Raw genomic sequence first — 19,222 nt, forward strand, 5'->3', positions numbered from 1 at the left:
GTTTCCTGCGAGATGAGAAAGCACAAAAAACTCTGGGGAAGAAGCAAAGTTAGTGACATGCATTGATGTTACATGAATGCATACAGATGGAGAGGAGGAGGAGGCGAGAGGAGCTCAGTGCATCATGGGAAGTCTCCCAGCAGTCTAGGCCTATAGCAGCATAACTAAGGGCTGATCCAAGGCGAGCCTGGTCGGCCCTAACTATAAGCTTTATCAAAATGGAAAGTTTTAAGCCTAATCTTAAACATAGAGAGGGTGTCTGCACCCCGGACCGAATCTGGAAGATGGTTCCACAAGAGAGGAGCCTGATAGCTGAAGGCTCTGCCTCCCATTCTACTTTTTAAGACTGTAGGAACCACCAGTACGCCTGCATTCTGGGAGCGCAGTGTTCTAGTGGGATAATATGGTACCCTGAGCTCTTCAAGATATGATGGTGCCTGACCATTAAGGGCTTTGTTAGTCAGGAGAAGGATTTTAAATTCTATTCTAGATTTTACAGGAAGCCAATGTAGCGAAGCTAAAATGAGAGAAATGTGATCTCTTTTTCTAGTTTTAGTCAGTACACATGCAGCTGCATTCTGGACGAGCTGGAGAGTCTTTAAAGACTTGTTAGGGCAGCCTGATAATAAGGAATTGCAATAATCTGTGTAGTAACTGTGCAAAGATAACATTTACGTCAATAAGAGACAGTTGTAACATGGGATGTGCCAGTGAATATACAACGATAATATTTACGTCAATAAGTGACGGTTCCCAGGGAAGTTGGGAAGGGGGATGGTTAGTAATGTCACATTTTGGTTCTCTGTCTGCAATGATTGAAGGCCGCTATGCCCATTTTTAATGTGAGAAATGTGGAAAATGCTGAGACAGTATTATTTCTAGGCCAGGTGCAATTGATACATTTTAGAGAAGTTTGAGACACCATTGTTTCTGAGATGAATCAAGTCTGGATTATTACCAAAGTGTTAAGGTCAAACGAGATGGAGTCTAGGAAATAAGCTCCACATTAGGAGGTTTTATGAGAGGTATATAATATAATGTTTTATGATTTGCCTTAGGTTCTTTATCCTGGGATCAAGGCTTTGGTTTGCTTTGTATTGCTCTTTATGCTCAATAAACCTATTCACATTGAACTCTACCAGCTTCAAGTGTATTTCTTTGAGTCTTTCTCTTATAAGTTTTGAGTTTAATGCTAAGTTGTGGGTGACCTGAAGATTTATTGGCCCATCTGAAGATTTCCAATGACACCGTATTGAAGTAGGTTTTTCATCAATTACTTTTGTAATCTTGCTCAAGTTATGTTGACTTTTACACGTCAATAAGCAATAATGCATGCTGAATGATAACACTGATTCAAATTCCCTTTTAATTTGAACTGCAAGCCAAGCAAATGTATAGTGTTCAATAAACATGAACAGTCATACATCACCATAAACAGTCTATGTTCTGTACTCACATCATTAAAAGTTGAAAAGAAACTGAATACACAGCATATGCAACAAAAAATGCAGGAAATATGCATATTCTTGGTCCTGTTAGAGTATAAATGCATTATTACTGATTGCTGAAGTTTCATGAGAGATAATTCAATTTTCACTATGTCAGAAAACCTATATTATTAAATTAGTACCAACTAGTTACATGTCATTGCATTATGTCATTGTTGATCACCATATGTTTGCTTTTGTGGACTCATTCATACATGGGTCCAAGCTGATGCTTAAACACTTGCAACCCAAACTTTTCATTTAAGTTATTCCTAAACACAGGTCTGTGTAGTACCTACAGTAATTCACACAAAGATACAGGCACCCTACAATAGGCCCACTTAACATGATGCAACCAAAATATAGTCGTCTTCTCCCAGTGTGCAGCATGTCACTATATGTCTCCTCACTATTTGTATTTACCAAAGTCAAAGTTTAAAACACAACCCTGCATGCAAGACAAATATTGAAAAAGGTATGGATATTGTTCACTAATGCAGAAAGGAAAAAAATTGCTCCCTCAGACTTACTCAAATAGTTCAGTCAGGAACACTCTTGTCATAGGTTAAACCATTTATTGCAACAAATGGAAATACAGTTTAGCTTGGCACTGACGGTTCCGATCTACAATGCTCCATGGATTATATAAGCAGCATGTTTTGCTAAACCAGGGAGCACAATGCAGAAACCCCCGCGGGGATGCAAGAGCAGGCTGAGCAAGATTTGAATTACAGACTACTTTGAGCCGTAATCAAAAAGGTGGAGGCTGGGGTGGTGGAGGCAAAGCTTTGCCAGCAGCAGTGTAGTGTGGCAGCACTGGTGTAGCAGGGATCAGTGCTACAGACCACCTTGTTGAGAGAATGGCTGTGATTGGTTTGTTACTTATTGGAAACACTGATTCAATCAGCAGGCTGTCAGCTGATTACAGCTGGGGCGTATGACTTCTGTGTTCTGCATGAACTAACGCAATGCTTCATTTATAACCCTGTTTCAGCAGGGTTCAGATAGGTGTAGGGCACTTTAAGCTGCGAGTTTCTGGTTGTAATTGCTTCACTGAGGTTGGACAACTCCTCTCAAAACTCTTTAATCATCTGCTTAGGTGGAGCCTCATCAAAGCACTCTTCAGGGTACGTACCCAGGGGAACCTGCCAAGATGACAAAAACAAAACTGTAAATCTGACTGACACAGCAACCTGCTTGTGGTGCAATTTTTCAAAGCCCTTTCCAAATGTGGATGGATCATATATTATTAGGGCTGAACGATTTTGAAAAAATACCTAATTGTGATTATTTTGACTGATATTGCAAATTTACAATATCATATTGAATATTGCAAGATTTCAATTGAAGAACATATTAAAATGATTATGGTGTGATTTTTGCAGGGCTCTGTACCAAACAAAGATGTTTTCTAAAGTCTGTAGAATATGATGTGTAGGCTACAACATTATTTAATTTAAAATGGTATTTTGACACACATTTCTCCTTTAACAAATATTGTGCCCCCTGCAATTTGAAAATTGCAGTAGACCATATTGTGATTTTCAACAAAATTTCAATTAATTTTTCAGCCCTAAATATTATTCTACTATTTGTGTGCGTTTGTGAACACCAAACCTACCACGTCTGTGTATTTTTCTGAAAGTATTCAAAACGCTGTTGCAAAGCTGGCTGTCTCTCCCACATTTGGCAGCGTCTCCAAAATTGTCTTCATGCTTGACTGCCCCTTTGTGGTTGGAGGAGGTTTTTGCAGCAGGAACGAGCCATTAGGCATCCAAGAGTGGTAGTCAAACTAAATTTAATAGAAATAGAAATAGAAGTTTTGATATGCATCACATTTTATTTTTTCTAATTTCTAACTGTTAAAGTCCTCCTTCACTCAGAAATGATTTTTTCTTCCCGTTCCTTCACTTGGATGTTTGAGTCTTACTGTGCAGAATGATGCACATTAATCTGCTGAAGGGGTCATTTCTCAAGGCTCACCTTAAATCTGAGTTTAGGATGTGTAAGTAAAGCATGATTTGTGACATCACAACTAGTTTTGGAGCTGATCCTGGTCCAATATGCAACTTGGACAGTGGACTCTTCAGTGACATAGACATGTTGAATCTAGCAGTAAAACTTTTGAAATAAAATTTGTATGTTCATAGATTCTGGATTTTTCAATGAGGGAGAAGGAATAGATGTAATTTTACGAAGATTTAACCAGGTAATTGACTTTTTGCAGAAAAAACATATCAGACACAAATTAAAACATAAAAGTATCTTTATACGTCTTGAAACATGTCTGGAGGGGATCTTTAATTTTTCCGTTATTACTGTGGGGTTGTTGGCCCAGCTTTCATGGAAGACAATCATAAAACAATGAACATAAAAACCAAAAAACAGAATGTAAAACTACAAAAGAAATGCAATCTTTCCACCACTTCAAAAGTAAACTTATACCCTACTGAAATGAATTGACCACCACCATTACTGAAATGAACCCTTACACTAGCGAGATAGTTTTATTTCTTTACAACGCCTCACAATTTTGTTTAAATTCAGTACATGCACTTTAAATGATAGATGTGCACATATAATAGTTTGAAGTTATATTGACTTTCCCCCACTTAACCACGCAGTGCTAAGCATGAAAATAAGTTTCAAACAGAAAAAGTTTGTTCATAATATTGAGTGTTATATACTTAAAGCTATTTTACATATTTAATAGTGTCAGGTAATGCAACTCTGTTGTTCTAACTGCATACACACAGTCATTTTATCCATTGTTAATATAAAAATATTGATTAGTGTAGCTTTAAGGCCAGCGGTAAACCATGATCCAATCAGCTGAGTGACTTTTATTCGTCACCTTCCATGTCGTTGCTGTCCCTCAGAACCATTTAATCTTTTAGAAAAGATATCTGTCCCTGTCCACCTCCATTTAGTTAAGAGTGAGCCAACCATCATGTATCAAACCCATTATTACAGCACCTAGGATATAAATATTTATTTCATGGGTTTTTCATTCTACTGTGGGGCCAGGTCGACTTAATCAGGTTTACTTACTTGCACTTATATTCTTATATGGATAGTCACGTATAATTATGAAAGTATAAGAATGATAGTGTTTATAACACTGCTAATATAGAGTCCGGACAGTATTTGGACAGTTACACATTTTTTGTTCTTCAGACTCTGTGAGGAACATTCAATTTGATATAAAATAATGGATATAACATTAAAGGACCAAGTCTCAGCTTTAATTTGAGTGGATTTACATCAACATAGAAAGAACTATGTGGGAGATATAGACCTTTTAACACAGTGCCCAAAGTTTAGGGGCTCAAACATAATTGGACAGAAACACATAAAGTCAAACAAAATCAGAATATGTAATATTTTATGGAAAATCCTTTGCAGTCAATGACTGCTTGAAGTTTTGGATCCATAGACATCAGCTGACCCTTGTGATGCTCTCCCAGCTTCACTGCAGCCACCTTCAACTCTTGCTTATTGTGGGGTCTCTCTGCCTTTAGTCTGGTCTTCAGCATGTGGAATGCATGCTCAATTGGATTGAGATCAGTTGATTGATTCAGCCAGTCAAGGATATTCCACCTCTTCACCCTGAAAAGCTCTTTGGTTGCTTTGGCCGTATGTTTAGGATCATTGTCTTGCTGAATGATGAAATGTTGTCCAATGAGTTTTGATGCATTTGGCTGAATCTGACACACAGGATACTCCTGTATACCTCTGCATTCATCCTGTTGTTTCAGTCAACAGTGAAATCATCAATAAATGCCAGTGTGCCAGTTCAACTAGCAGCCATACATGTCCGAGCCAAAGCAGAAGCACAACCATGTTTGACAGGTGAGGTGGTATTTTGGGTCATGAGCTGTTTTCTCTCCACACTTTCCTCTTTCCATCATTACCAGGGGTTTGCATCTTGTGGTAAATCCTCTGAGGTTATAGTCACAAAGTCTTCTCTTGTCCTAGAGCATTTTGACTTGCTGTGCAATCATAAAGGGCCATAAAGCTCATAAAGGCATGTTCCTCATATTGACAAATACTCCACCTCAATCAAAATGGCAACTCTCAACTCTCAATCAACTCTGAGCCACATGTGAGCCCTTTTGTGCATGAAGTAACGTTGAAACAACACACAGCTGTCCAAGAAACATTACTATCAACATCACTAGCCAAGTGTCCAATTACTTTTGAACCCCTAAACTTGGGATACTATGTGTTAAAAGGGCCACATCTCCCACACAGTTCTTTCAATATTTATGTAAACCTACTCAAATTAAAGCTGAGACTTGGCACTTTCATGTAGTATGCAATACTTTAGTTCAGACTGAATGTGCTGAAGCACAGAGCCTGAAGAACAAAACATGTAACTGTCAGAATACCTACTGTATGGACTGTATATATGCCATTTTATAGGCTGGGTGTTCTCACAAAATATTTAAGTGGTGGCAAGGGATGTCCAACCTGCTCTAATAGACGTATATTGAATAGAGCTTACCTGCCTAGTTAACCCTAATACAACAAATCATTTTGTGAAATTCATAAAAAAATATGCATAATTTGTTTAGTCGCAGTAAGTTGTGTTTCTAAACTAAGCTGATAAAAATACTCAGGGTTTGAAGTAATGTAACATAAAAATATAGCCTTGCAATATGTTATTTTTGGATAAGTTATTAAGTTAGTCATTCAATTTTCAGACATAGTTATACAAAACATTTTGCATATTCAAATTCAGATATGTAAATTATAGCTACTCCAGGAGGATCCATTAGCTTTTAGCTGTAAAAAAAAATCATTACATAGCCAGTGAGCAAGTCTCTGTTGAAAGAGGGATTTTGCCACAAGCATTTTCACCTTAACAGATACAAATTGCTCTCATTGGAGCCCCACTTTTTAAACAAAGGTTTAAAACTAAAAACATGCATTGAACATAAGCACTGTAGTTTTTCTGTTTCTCCCCAGGAAAGGAAATGGATAACTATAAAGTTACAATATCCTGGACCTAAATGTCCACCAGTTATTTGGAACAAAGAATGGGTTCAGTCTGAGTTTACCACATCTTCAAATTAATAGGCAACCTTGGTGAACTGATAGAGTGCACAAATCACTCAACATATTTGAAGAGCCAAGAAATTTCCTCAGTGTCCTCAAACACTTTCTTGAGGAGCCTTGAGCTCCTGCAGAAGGACCTTGTCTCTCACTCCCTTGCAGGAAGCATTTTTAGTAAAGGACAAAACACAATCCACTCACCAAATTCAATATGACACAAGGAAATGTGAAATGTGACAATCACCTGTGTAGCAGAAGTTTGAGAAATGAAAATGTCAAACTGAAAAAGGCAGTGGGTTGAATGTGACAATCTCCTGTGTAGTAGAAGTTTGAGAAATGAAAATGTCAAACTGAAAAAGGCAGTGGGTTGATTTCCTCCTCCTCACATCAATTTTCCCCATCTAGAGGCATTGAAGGTGGACTGAGCCCTTGCATTCTAGTTACACTCTGGGTTCAAACCATGAGTGCTGCTGCGCACCGCCTCCTGTATTAACATATTTCAAAAACCTACTAATATACTTTCAATTCACCATAACAAGAAAATATCCTCTTTTCTAGGTACAGCACATGCTACAGTGTGCATGTCAACACACTAACAATAGGAGGAGAAACATTTTGAACTGTATGAAATGCTAATGTCAGCCTGCTAGCATACTCACAATCACAATGCTAACCTGCATATGTTTACCATGCTCACCCTTAGTTTAGCATTTTGCCACACTAACTTTTGCACTAAATATAAAGTACAGCTGAGCTGAGGCTGATGGGAATGTCATTAGTTTTGCAGGTATTTTGTCATAAACCAAAGTATTGAAGAAATTAAAATTTTGACCTGATGGCACTAAATGAAAGGTCAGGATATCAAAGTTATTACAATTCATTCTTTGGGGAACACGAATGAATGTGCCAAATTTATATGAAATCCATCCAACAGTTTTGGACATATGTCAGTAAAAGACAGACACGTCAACCTCATGGTAGTGCAAGAGGATCAACAAAGTTCTTAAAATACATCATCTGTGAACAACAAATGTCTGTACAAAATTTTGTGCCAATCCATCCAAAGGATAAGTGAAATGTTTGACCTGCTGATGGCACAGGAAAAGTCAGACTATTACCAAAGTATTAGAATTGATCCTCAAGGGACCTTGAATATCTGTAGCAAAATGACTATCCATCCAAACTGAAAAAATAGTTGCCCATTTTACTCAACTAGAAAAGTCAGAAAAGTTCAGAAAACTATTGTAACTAGTGCAGTTTTTAAGAGGAGTAAAAACATGCATCTCAGCTATGGGTTCAAGTAAACGGTCACGACAATAAAGCTTATTCTGCAAAGGAGACCCATTCATAGTTATCACTTATACTGAAAATATTCAATTCATTAATTCTTGCATTTATATAATATCCCTAAATGGAATGCATTTGCTGAGGAATGGAGATAAATAAATTAAAGTTCTCTCCAACATCATTTTGGTCTGCATAGTATACCATAGCACAAGCCACAGGTCGGTGTGTAGCCTGCTCCTTGGTGTGCTCTTGTGTAGTAACACACAAGAAGTGCTAGGACAATGGGACTGGTTTGGGAAAGGGCGTCAAAGTCATGATGCCATATGCTCCACACAGGAAAGCAGTGGTAAAGTAGACCTGCACCAGCACTGACTGAAAGACATAACAGGATATTTACTTAACGTGGCCTTAAAATTGAGGTGAAATAACACCTCTCATCCCCTAAACATGTAGCCCAATTGAACTGCTATTTACTGCAAAGCTACTGTACTATTGACTGTTAATTTTGACCAGCCTGCCCCCGTACCCCCACCCCTCGATAGAACAAAATACATCACCCATGACAATGTTAGAGTCTTTACCTTCAGCTAACAATGTCAGTTACAGGAGCCAATGTCTCAGCAGATACAATATGTGCAGCACATTGGACAACAAAGCTATGACGAATGCTATGTGATCTTGGTTGAATTAAAGTGTTTTCTATTTCTTTAGGGTTCAAGCAATCATAAGGCAGCTCAAGCTCTGTATTCCACTTGGTAATAGCAACACTGAGGGAGGACAGTTCTGCTTGAAAATCCTTGATACTTAAGGCTAAATGCTTAATGCTGCAGGCTCAATAAAGCGTTGCTCGGGGTAAGTACCCCGAGGTACCTGACAAAGACATCAAAAATGTCACCTTAGGGCATGGGTGATTTTTTTATAGGGTGAATTGGTAGTTTAAAATGTGGCAATTTTGATTAGAAAAAAATGGAGGAAAAGTCTACGTCAAACTTACAAAGTCATTGTACTTAATTCTGAAGATTCACAGAAGTGACATACATAATCCTCCAACAAAATGGCCTCCATACTAAACTGTCACTTTGTTGTTGGCAGAGCTTGGTGAAGTAACAGTGGACCATTAGGGATCCAACCTAGAAAATAAAACTATAGAGAACATACAGCAACCATTAATACAAGCATGATTGACCTTGAGTTAGGTAAGAATGACACCACACTCAGTTCTATATACTAAATATGTAGCTGGCATTGTTGGGCAAGTTACTTGAAAATATCGATTTTCTCATGACATTTTACTCTTATGTTACTTAAACTGGGTTACTTTACTTGTTACATTAATTTTCATTACTCAGCCCAGCTCCATCAAAAGTGCTTTTAAACAACTCAGAAGCCTCCATATGTACATGTGTATTTAATCTTCTGTATTTAACAAATGTACGAATAGAAAACATAACATTGTGGTTTAGCAAGCAGCCAGCCAACTAAACTTTACTTGAAAAGTTAACAAACTTTCATGTAAACAGTGTCACATTTCTTGTCAATCTGATTTGTGTGTTTCAGAGAGATATTTGCTGACCATCAACAGCTTATCCTTAGCCCCAGCTGAAGCTAATTGAAGTTATGTCAATTTGTCATTTAATTGTTAATGTGGTTAATCTAAGGTTTTCAAATGAAAGTATACCACAGAAAAGGTTTAAGTCATAGACTATTTAAAAATATACCAGGGCCATAAAGATTAGCAGGGGCAAGGAGGTTTATAGCAGACAGGAGAGTGAAGGGACACTGATGAGGTCACAAACTGAGGAGGTGTTAACATAAAGACGAAAAAAATAAATATAAAAGGCTTACCTTGTACAGGGGGTGAATTGTTGGGAGGTTGCGAAGTAGATGAGAGCTCTGCAAGTGACTGATCAATATGTTATAGAGGACATCTGCATGCCTCACAAATATCTTGGCCAGCAGCCAGTCAGACTCCCAAGTCACTAGGCAGAAAAATCGGGTTCTCCTCCGAGGGCTGCTGACCAAGCTGAAGGAGGAGACATATTTAAGTTTGCAGAAGCTGATTGAAATCAAAAATGTAACACAAGTCAGAGATATAATTCATTAGATATAAGAGAAACCTGAATTGCGATGGGCAGTAGTTTCTCTGGATTCAGGTACAGCAGGCAGAAAGGAGCAGTCAAAGGTACCGGTTTACTATCAATAACTCTGGTAGGCAGACCTTCCATGAGTCCATAGAATATAAGTGACTAATGTGAGGTATTATAAAAAGGATAAGTAGTAAAGGAAAACAATGTTTAAAACATCTGAAATCACAGCAAATTCATTATTTGTACAGTGCCTTCATCTCTACAGTAAAAGAGCTTCCTTTGGTTAGAAAATCCTTCACCATTTCCTCTGTGACAGCAAAGTTGGAGGGAAGCTTTTTACAGTTTATTTAGTTGGTTTTACAGCAAAACAAAACACGCTATACTGATCCTACCTGAGAGGGGTGACTTTTTTGAACCAGGAGACCCCCTTCATGGCCTCAAAGCTTTTCCATTGCTCAATAGAATCTTTCAGACCTTTCAGTTTGTATTCAGTTAATCTGGATAAAGCCAAAAAGTATTTAACTTTTATGTCCGTGATTGATTTTTAGACAAAGAAAATAAAATAAAAGCTTAATGGCAGGTTGTAGCACTTGCGTAGCTTCTTTTGTGTATCTAAATTGAAAGGCTTTTGAGAATGAGAAGCTTATTTCTCCAGCGAGAGCTTTTGGATCCTTGATGTTTAAGACATGACATTCCTTCTGCGTACTCATCCCATCTGCAGAGGATGGACAGGAAATAAAAGAAATCCAAATGTTATGAATACAGAACCCAGCCAAAGTTCATAAACATAAGTCTTGTTATACTGTAAATTGATGAAATACTAACTTGTACATTAATTTTTGTAGAACTAATTATTTTTTCCGTTGGTCTACTAGTTGAGGATAGTAATCTTCAAAAGCTTTTGTAGCTGTGTGGATTATAGAACAGGGATGGATTTAAAAATACATTTGTTCAGATTCATTGTAATAATATTTTATACAAACATGACCAAAGGAATAATGTATCATTTCTAGCTTTCACATAGCCCCCTGACATAGCAAATGCTTCAAATTTACACAACAGTGCTCCTTACAAGTAGGAGAATATTGTAACAGCACTAACCTCTCCCTCCTCTTAACACCACAAGTTCACCCCTGGACAGGCATCTCTGACATGGGAAAATAATTTCAGTCTCATCAGGTGTCTCCATTATCTTGGAGCAATACTAATCCTTCTCTGCTGAGTCATGGAGAGGATCTTTCTCCAACTTGACATCCTAAAGAGAAAAGGGTTGCCACAGAAAATGTCCCTCCCTGTAATTAGAGAGGGTGGCACAGTCTCTATTAAGACATGGTGTAATTATAAATATTATTTTATGTAATGAACATCTCTGGTCAATAAATTGTGAGCCATATTTCAAAACACAGGCCTACTTGTGCAGTAGCCTTTTCACATGCTGCTAGTTGTTATATTTATTTTCTTAGGTTTATTTACCATGCTGATAATTTTAGTACGTAATATTGAAAAATATGGAAAAATGGCTCAGCTTTCATCAGTTTCTGTGATTCCCGGTCAGTCTATATAAGTAGCGGTGTTGGTTGGCATGTAAATCTTTTTTTTCCAGGTTCCAGCAAAATTTTCCAGTTGCCAAATATCTTAGTGTTGTGATAACTTTCATTTCTGGTGTTATAGAGTTATTGTGTTGGGTGGGAGATGTGAGTATATCTCTAATAAGATGGACCACAAACATTATCCCTGCATGATCTAATCTGTAGCGTTTGATTAACTCACTGTCATTCAGCATTTAGAGAATATTTCCTCTACCTCTTTGTCTTTCCGTCATTTTCTCCTCTGCTTAAGAAACTTGTAAGCCTAAAAAGTCCTCCTCTCTACTCCTAACAGTTTTTACACCTTAGGAGCTCTCGTAAGAGCTAAGATGCTTTGTGAATGACTTTATCTTTACCAGGATCTAGTCTTAACGCTAAGGGTAAATTCTTAGAAAATGTGATAATTATAAGAATTTTCTTAAAATTTCATCACTAGGAGCAACTCTTTGTACTAGGAAGCTTTATGAATATGGCCCCTGGAGTCCTCCTGGTGCCAAAAGTTTCTTGCTCAGAGATTCATCTTAAAACCTTATTCACAAAGCTGCTGAGAGCAACCGTTGCTATGGAGCCTGATGCTGAGTCCTGTTTAATTCTCAAATCAACCTATTCATTATATCTACAGTGATTCATTGACAGGTGACTGGTCTGTGTCAGTGACTGTAAAGTAAAGTCAATCAATACACGGGAGCATCAAGAACCAATGTAATTACGCAGATTTAGATCGACTTGGTTTTGCATGCACAGGTAGAGTATGGCAAACACTTTCACGTGTCAAATGTCATTAATCAGATAATTGGATGCTTAATAATTTGTCCATCGTGTTTGTGAGTGTGTATATGTAAATGTATATACATATGATAAAAGACTTGCATTTAGCTTAGATACATGGTTTTACTCCTCTTACAAGCTGCACTAAAAAGGATTCTGCACTTTTTTGATTGTTCTAAGCTGAGTAAAATGAACAGTTAATCCTTCTACCTGGTCATTAAATTTACATTTCTTGACTTTTTTTATTCAAGTAAATGTGTGTTGAGCTCTGCTGGCTTTATTAAGTTTTACCAGCATTTTAACTACAGTGTCTGCATAAACTGGAGAAATATTGTGTAAACATGTTGGCACCATGACAACTTGGCTCTGTTCAACATAAGATTCTAACATTTATAGGTAAAGTTCAGATATTTTCCTTTAACCCACGCACCAATGGATGGCAACTATGAAGTTTCATATTGAGTAACTAAGGAGAGCTTTAAAGACAAATACATGAAAGGATGTAAAGACTTTATTAAATGGTAGCAAATCACATGCATTATTGGGCAGTCCTCATATAAATATCCATCTGTTTTGACTCATGTCCTGACATCCTACAAACCCAGACAACAGACTTGTCATGAGTCCAGTTTGCATTGGATTGACACCCTTTACAGGGATAAGAAAGACTAGATCATTTAGGGTCACAGATAATAGGAGGGATTAGCAAATCTTGTGTAAAGTGCTGGCATAACTTCCGTTACACAGAAATAATGCAATATAACCAACAATCTGCTTTTTCCCATGGCTACTACTGAAAGGCAAGATAGTGAAAACATTTAAATCTCTTTCCATTTGCTCAGTATATCACACAGAATAATATAAATCTATTGTGCATATTTGTCTTCAAGAAAATATACTTTATCTTACCAGAATACAAGTGCATTTGCAGCATAAACCCATGCAAAGCTAAATGCTTAATGTTTTTTTTTCTCCACAAAGGGACGACCCACAAAAGCAGTCCTTCACTGTGGCAAGTAAAATATTATTTCATTAAGGCTTCTTCACAATCTAGTGTAATACAGGAAGAGTTAATAGTTTTTTAAAATAATCTTTAATTGCAACGTCCACATAATACCAGAGTGACACTCGTGCAGCTACGAGAGGTTAGTCTTGTTTGGTCAGGTGTTAACGTGACGCAGGACGCGACGCAGTGAGTATCCATCTCGTGCGGTACACATGGCAGGAAGGGGAACAGGCTCCGTCTTGTGCTCCACTGTGTTGAAGTGGCATCTCTTAAGATGGTCCGACATGCTGGGGAGATCAGTGAAACCCCATGACCACACTTGGCTGAAGGCAGTGCTGAATCTCCACACCTGCAAGAGTAAAGAAGTTGGAATTTAAAAAAGGGCACTGCATGTTAGGATGTTTAGTTGGGCGCCTTACAAAACCTGTGTGTAAAGCTACACACCTTGGTTTTTGTACAGATAGATAAACAAGCTACATATAAAACATTTTAGAGGTTAGTAGGGGGATTCTGTTACCATTGGACTGTACCAGGCTAACTGTTTCCCTCTATTTCTAGTCTCTGTGCTAACTGGCTGCTGGCTCCAGCTATATACAATATGTATCACACAAACATGAGTGGTATTCCTTTAAAAATGTAATGACAATTTTCTAAATATGGTCACAATTATTTTATTGTGTGTAGAATACTGTAGAATTTATTGTTGTTCTATAGTGACACGTCAGCTATTTACAATATTGCTTCCTGCAACAGCATATGCAACTTTTTAACTATTTTCATGAGTGATTCACATACACACAGTAGGTTTATAATACTGTTTTTAACTCACTCTGTTTTTGATCTGCCATGACACAGTACCATGAGCACCATGGCATTGCGTTCGCTCCCACTGCAGCTCCACTATGCCTCGGGTCTGGAGGAGACTGGCACACACCTCCCTCATAGTCCGTGACACCAATGACAGCTGGCACAGGCTGAAACTGTCCAGGAACCCAGCTATGTGCCACAGTATCTCATTGGGCAGCTCACTAAATTGGTCAGATTGGGTGTCACTTGGAAGTTTTGCCTTTGGGCAAGGCTGAACCCCGAAGGACCTGAGGTGCCTGTCATGAACCACCTTGGCTCCCTCGGTGGAGGGGTAAAACCTCCGCTGGGAAAATGTACAGCCATAATATGCCAGGGGGCAGCGGTGCTCCATCCAACCATTGAGACCAGCGTGAATGTCACCATGGACATTGGTGAAATGAGAAGAAAATTGGTCCCGGCGGAATGACTGGCCACAGACAAAGGGAAACATGTGCTGGTAGCGGGGGTTAGGAGGGAGATAACGGTTATGTGGGACTGCCTCGACCTCCAGAGCTTCCAGGACAAGGCCGAGTCGGAGAGTGCGGAATGGGCTGGGGTAGGAGAGCTGGGGGGCAGCGTGGTCACAGGCAGATGCAGAGGCCATGTCACCCACTCTAGTGTTTGTTACCAAGATTGCTGCAGGGAAAGTGAAAGTCTGTGTGCCAAAGTCAACACGATAGCCATCAACATAGACTGTATCAGAGATCCTTCTACACTCTCTGGACTCTTCCAGACAGAAGAGCAGGGCTGCTGTGATCAGATCAATCTCTCCCAGACCCATGGGATCGTCAACCTGCTCCAAGTCCGAGGTATCCACTGCCTTGTCCTCCATTTTGGGTCGCAATCTATACAATGACCTGTCTGGGATGAATCCTATCCGTCCATTTGGTAATGAATACTGACCCTGGCCCCTAAAAAACTGGTAGCTGTGGAACTTCCGCTGAGGCCCATGGTTTTCTAGGAGCACTAGCCCCCTATCTTCTAGCACCACATGACCAGCTCTCTGTGCCACACCCTGGCTGTCATGCACTGGAGACAACACTGGAGGGGTCACTGGCTCCTGAGAAGCACCAGCATTCATATCACCCTGTACATCAACAGGACAGGGTTTCTCAACACAGGCCTCCATGGCTCCTGACAGCTGTCCGTTTGTTGTGTTTACCATTTCTTCATCTGTTCTTTTCTGAGCCCCATTTCCACTCAAACAGCTAGAGCAAACACTCTGCTCATCCTTCTCTCTAATATTAAAACCATCAGCGGCTACAGGTGTTTTGTTTTCCAGTCCATTCTGAAGGTCTGTGTTGCTGCTGCTGATCAATCTACTCTCCTGCTCAGCAGCTTCTCTGTTTACACGCTGTGTGTTGCTGTCAGAGGAGCTGGCACTGCTAACAAAGTCTAAAGCAGCAGCTAAACTTCTAGCAGTCACAAGGGTGGCCTCATAGAGTTTACCGAAATGCTCCTCGTTCAGCCCATTAATTCCACTGACAATTCTCTCCTTTGCCGAGCCTGGTTGGGCTGGTTGTGGTGGACATGGGGATGAAGGCTGCAAAGGTAACTCACTGGCGGAGGCTTCAGGTACGGATGCAAGCAAAGCTGAGTCTGTTGCCCTGTTAACCTTACTTACAGGGACAAGTGGCTCTTTCTCTGCAGTAGGTGCCATGGCAATCACCTTGAGGGACTCAAGTAGTGTACGCTGGTCCTGAAGTGCAAGTGCCATGTCCAGTTGCTCCACCTCCTCCACCCCACGGCTCAGGCTCTCATAGGAAGTATAGTCCAGGCAGCTAACAGGCCATCTGTTCCACTCCATAGTGCAGCACACCACCCCAGCAGGACACACCTCGAGGTGTGCATACATTTGATTGCGCACCAGGGTGACAGGACAGCCATAGCCACTGTTAAGGCAGGGGACCCTTAACAGTGGGCAAAGGAGGTTGTGTTCATCTACTTTGCAGGAGTGAAATACAGCCCCACACACCAGAGGACAGGTGATAATATCACAAGAAATGCCTGGCTGAGGTCTGACCATGCATCTCTGGTTAACACAGGACATGCAATGAACATGGTCCTCCTCCATCTTCAAGCTGAGGGGGTGGGAAGCTTCTCAGGATAACTCTGGCTGTGAGTCCTGCCAAATAAGTGGAAAGAGCAAATTATGTCAATGTATTAAAGATAAGACAAGACAAAACAAGGCTTCATTGATCTTCAGGAGGGTAAATTAGTAGTATGGGCAGATTATATCATGGCACCAAAGTCTGTTTCATGCCTTTCTGAGACGAGAATTGCACCATAAATCAAACTTTAAAACTAAATAGTAAATACAGATGCCAATATAAGTAGGGGAGAGTGATCAAAGCATAAGAGTAAACTATTCAATAAATTCAAATTTCAAAGCTATATATAGTACAGTACCCCTGGCCAGTGTACATGAATGTGCTTTATGAGCAGTAATGTTGTAAATGTGCACAAAATGTATTTTAACATAACTATCTAATATCCAAAAGCAAAATGAAATATTTAGGTGTGTGTGTGAGTGTGTGTTAAAGAAAGAGAGAGACAGACAGAGAGAGAGAATAATATATAAAAAGTGTTTTGTAAAAAAGAGTAAAGCAACAGTAAATCATGTCCAATAAATCTATGACTCTGTCCTAAACACAAGAAAGCATCTGCTGCTGTTGTTGTTATTAAGGTGCAAAATGGGATAGACGGCTGAAAATTCTAGTTTGCACCGTATCCAGTGCATTCGTGAAAAAGGGCACAGATTTATGCTGATGGATAACAAGAGAAAAAGACTTACCTTCATATTTCTATAATTTCAAACGATCCTATGAAAGAGCAATGACATCATACCTGCTGAGTTGCATACACCTCAACATTAATTATATTACAGTGATTTGTAATTAACACTTAAATATCAACGTAGTAGAACCGATGTAATATTTTGTCAATAGTGGTAAACATACTGAATGACTAAGCAAACCTAAATTGTCAGAGGCACTGGAGTTGTTTCTCTTGCCATGTGTAGAGCCTGCACAACAACTGTGAAACAGTGCCCCCGCTAAGCCTTATGTGGAAGTACTACAGTCACGTGACAGCTAAAAGGCTCCCTCATAAAAGTACCTTATTAGGAAGCTTCCCGGCATGATATAAAGGAGGTCAAAGCCTTTTCTTTCTTACTTTTGGGAGAAAGACAAGAAAGTGACAAAGTAAACTAGCTACACTGAAAACATTTAGTATGTACAGTAAAAAAACACTTGATTTCTGTGCTTACTGTTAGTGTACATTATCATCCCAATATCCCAGAATGCAATATACAAATCAACTCAAAGAGCTTAACAGTTGTAAAACATTAAAAGAAAGTGGTGAGAAAGGTGCAGAGATCTTAGTACACAAACATTTTAAACATTTTGCTTTCTTTTTGTGAAGTTAAATTAGTAGTATGATTCAAAAGTTGTAGTTTGATGTAATGATGCACTTTCTATTTGCATAATTTCTATTAGTATAAAATGGGAAAATGTGTTGATTTATTGTGCACTAACTAAAAAAGATATAACAAATAGTGTATAGTACATCCTATACACAGATAGTATGTAATATGGAATTGGGACACAGCTAGTGATAGTGGAGCCAAGATCCACCTGGTGCACTCTAGTTATCTCGGTTAACTTTAGCACTTTAATAACACTTCTGAAGTGTACCTGAAGAACTTTAACAGACAGAAAGGATACTTCTTGTGTATTTATTTAAATGCATCCAACATGGTTGCCACAGGATTGTGATCATTTCATGTGTACTGAGACAGTTAAAATACTTCTGTAACTGAGATCTATTGTCTGTTTCAATGCCCTCTTTATTAATCCATACAGCAGTCATATGAATACAACTACATGTACATTTGAATATGAATAGCTTTCATGTCACTTCCAAGTCTTATTATAAATGCAGCTTACGTGGGTTTTTGTTGGACATCAGTATCTGTACATCACCTAGCCATTAAATGAGGCATAACATCATTAATTTTGTCATAAGTGAATCATCAACTGCGGTGAATATCCGCCAAATCAGCTTTGGTTAAATGGCGTTCATCAGACCGGCTCACTTTACTAAACAAGTGTCTCATATAAATCGCCTACACCATCAAGAATATACTGTAATTTGGCTACTTTATGTTTCTGACAGTTTAAGTTCACTTACAATAAACAGCACCGCTGCAAATGAACAGACTAACGTTACAATAAAAGCTTTTGCTAAGACGTGCAGTAGTTTACGTACAACCCGCTAATGCAAGTCAGTTTGTGGTCAGTTGTTCTTTTTCAACTAAATCAACTTATTTCTGTAACAATGTCGAGCTAGCTTACACTGACCGGTATTGCTAATGTTGGCTAACAACAGCTAGCCGTTTCGGGAAGTTGAACGGCTCTCAACAAGCGTGACTTAGCAAGATAATGTCGGGCTAACATGCGAGTAGCTTCTCACCTTATTGTTTTGTTGACAGGAAAACGTGGTTGTTATATTAAAATATAACTAACTGTGACTGTAGCTACTTCTGCAGACAAACTGCTAATGATTGCTAGCAGCATCTCCTCCTCGGACCCAGCCTCCTGTTTTTTTCTCCTCAAAACTTTATTGACTAAAAGGTAGTTTTTATTCTGCATTGAGGGGGAAAAAGTATTGTTGTTCTTATAATAACAGAAAAGAAAATGAAGAATATAACATGTAATGGTGTAGATGGTTAGCCTACTCCTTTTGTTTTGATGTATTTTTAAACACTTTAGCATCATTTGGCATTTGTCAACAACAATAATTTATCAGCAAAAATGTAACCCTTAGATTATAACATTTAGGCCTACACAAAAATTAAACATTAAAGTGAACTATGACATCTTATATTGTTGAAAATGACCCCTAACATTTGACCACATTTCGGCAGTACAACTGTAGGAGAGATGAGTATAATTTCACAAAAAAACCCATAAAAACATATAATATAGTATGTGTATGTAGGTTATCTGGCCTCTTTATCTATCAAGCTGTATATTTATAACAAAGACCAAGCTTATTTAATATAATGTATTTGTTATTTGCTGATTCAAAACTATT

At 38.7% G+C, this 19,222-nt stretch overlaps 1 protein-coding gene across 3 annotated transcripts; it reads right to left on the bottom strand.

The window, feature by feature from the left end:
• Window positions 1-12,766: 12,766 nt before the first annotated feature.
• Window positions 12,767-18,747, bottom strand: LOC122999929 (F-box only protein 30-like). 3 transcript variants are annotated; one of them, XM_044377300.1, is made up of 5 exons: window positions 18,599-18,747; window positions 17,243-17,298; window positions 16,920-16,947; window positions 14,109-16,250; window positions 12,767-13,628 (listed from the first exon to the last, which is right to left on the bottom strand). In XM_044377300.1, exons 4-5 carry the CDS (start codon window positions 16,197-16,199, stop codon window positions 13,434-13,436), a joined length of 2,286 nt encoding a protein of 761 aa, XP_044233235.1. In that variant the 5' UTR covers window positions 16,200-16,250; window positions 16,920-16,947; window positions 17,243-17,298; window positions 18,599-18,747; the 3' UTR covers window positions 12,767-13,433. The 3 variants fall into 3 exon arrangements, with proteins under 3 accessions (XP_044233235.1, XP_044233236.1, XP_044233234.1); XM_044377301.1 differs by lacking the exon at window positions 17,243-17,298; XM_044377299.1 differs by lacking the exons at window positions 16,920-16,947; window positions 17,243-17,298.
• Window positions 18,748-19,222: the final 475 nt, after the last annotated feature.

The sequence above is a fragment of the Thunnus albacares genome, chromosome 16, assembly GCF_914725855.1.
Source record: "Thunnus albacares chromosome 16, fThuAlb1.1, whole genome shotgun sequence".
NCBI lineage: Eukaryota > Metazoa > Chordata > Actinopteri > Scombriformes > Scombridae > Thunnus > Thunnus albacares.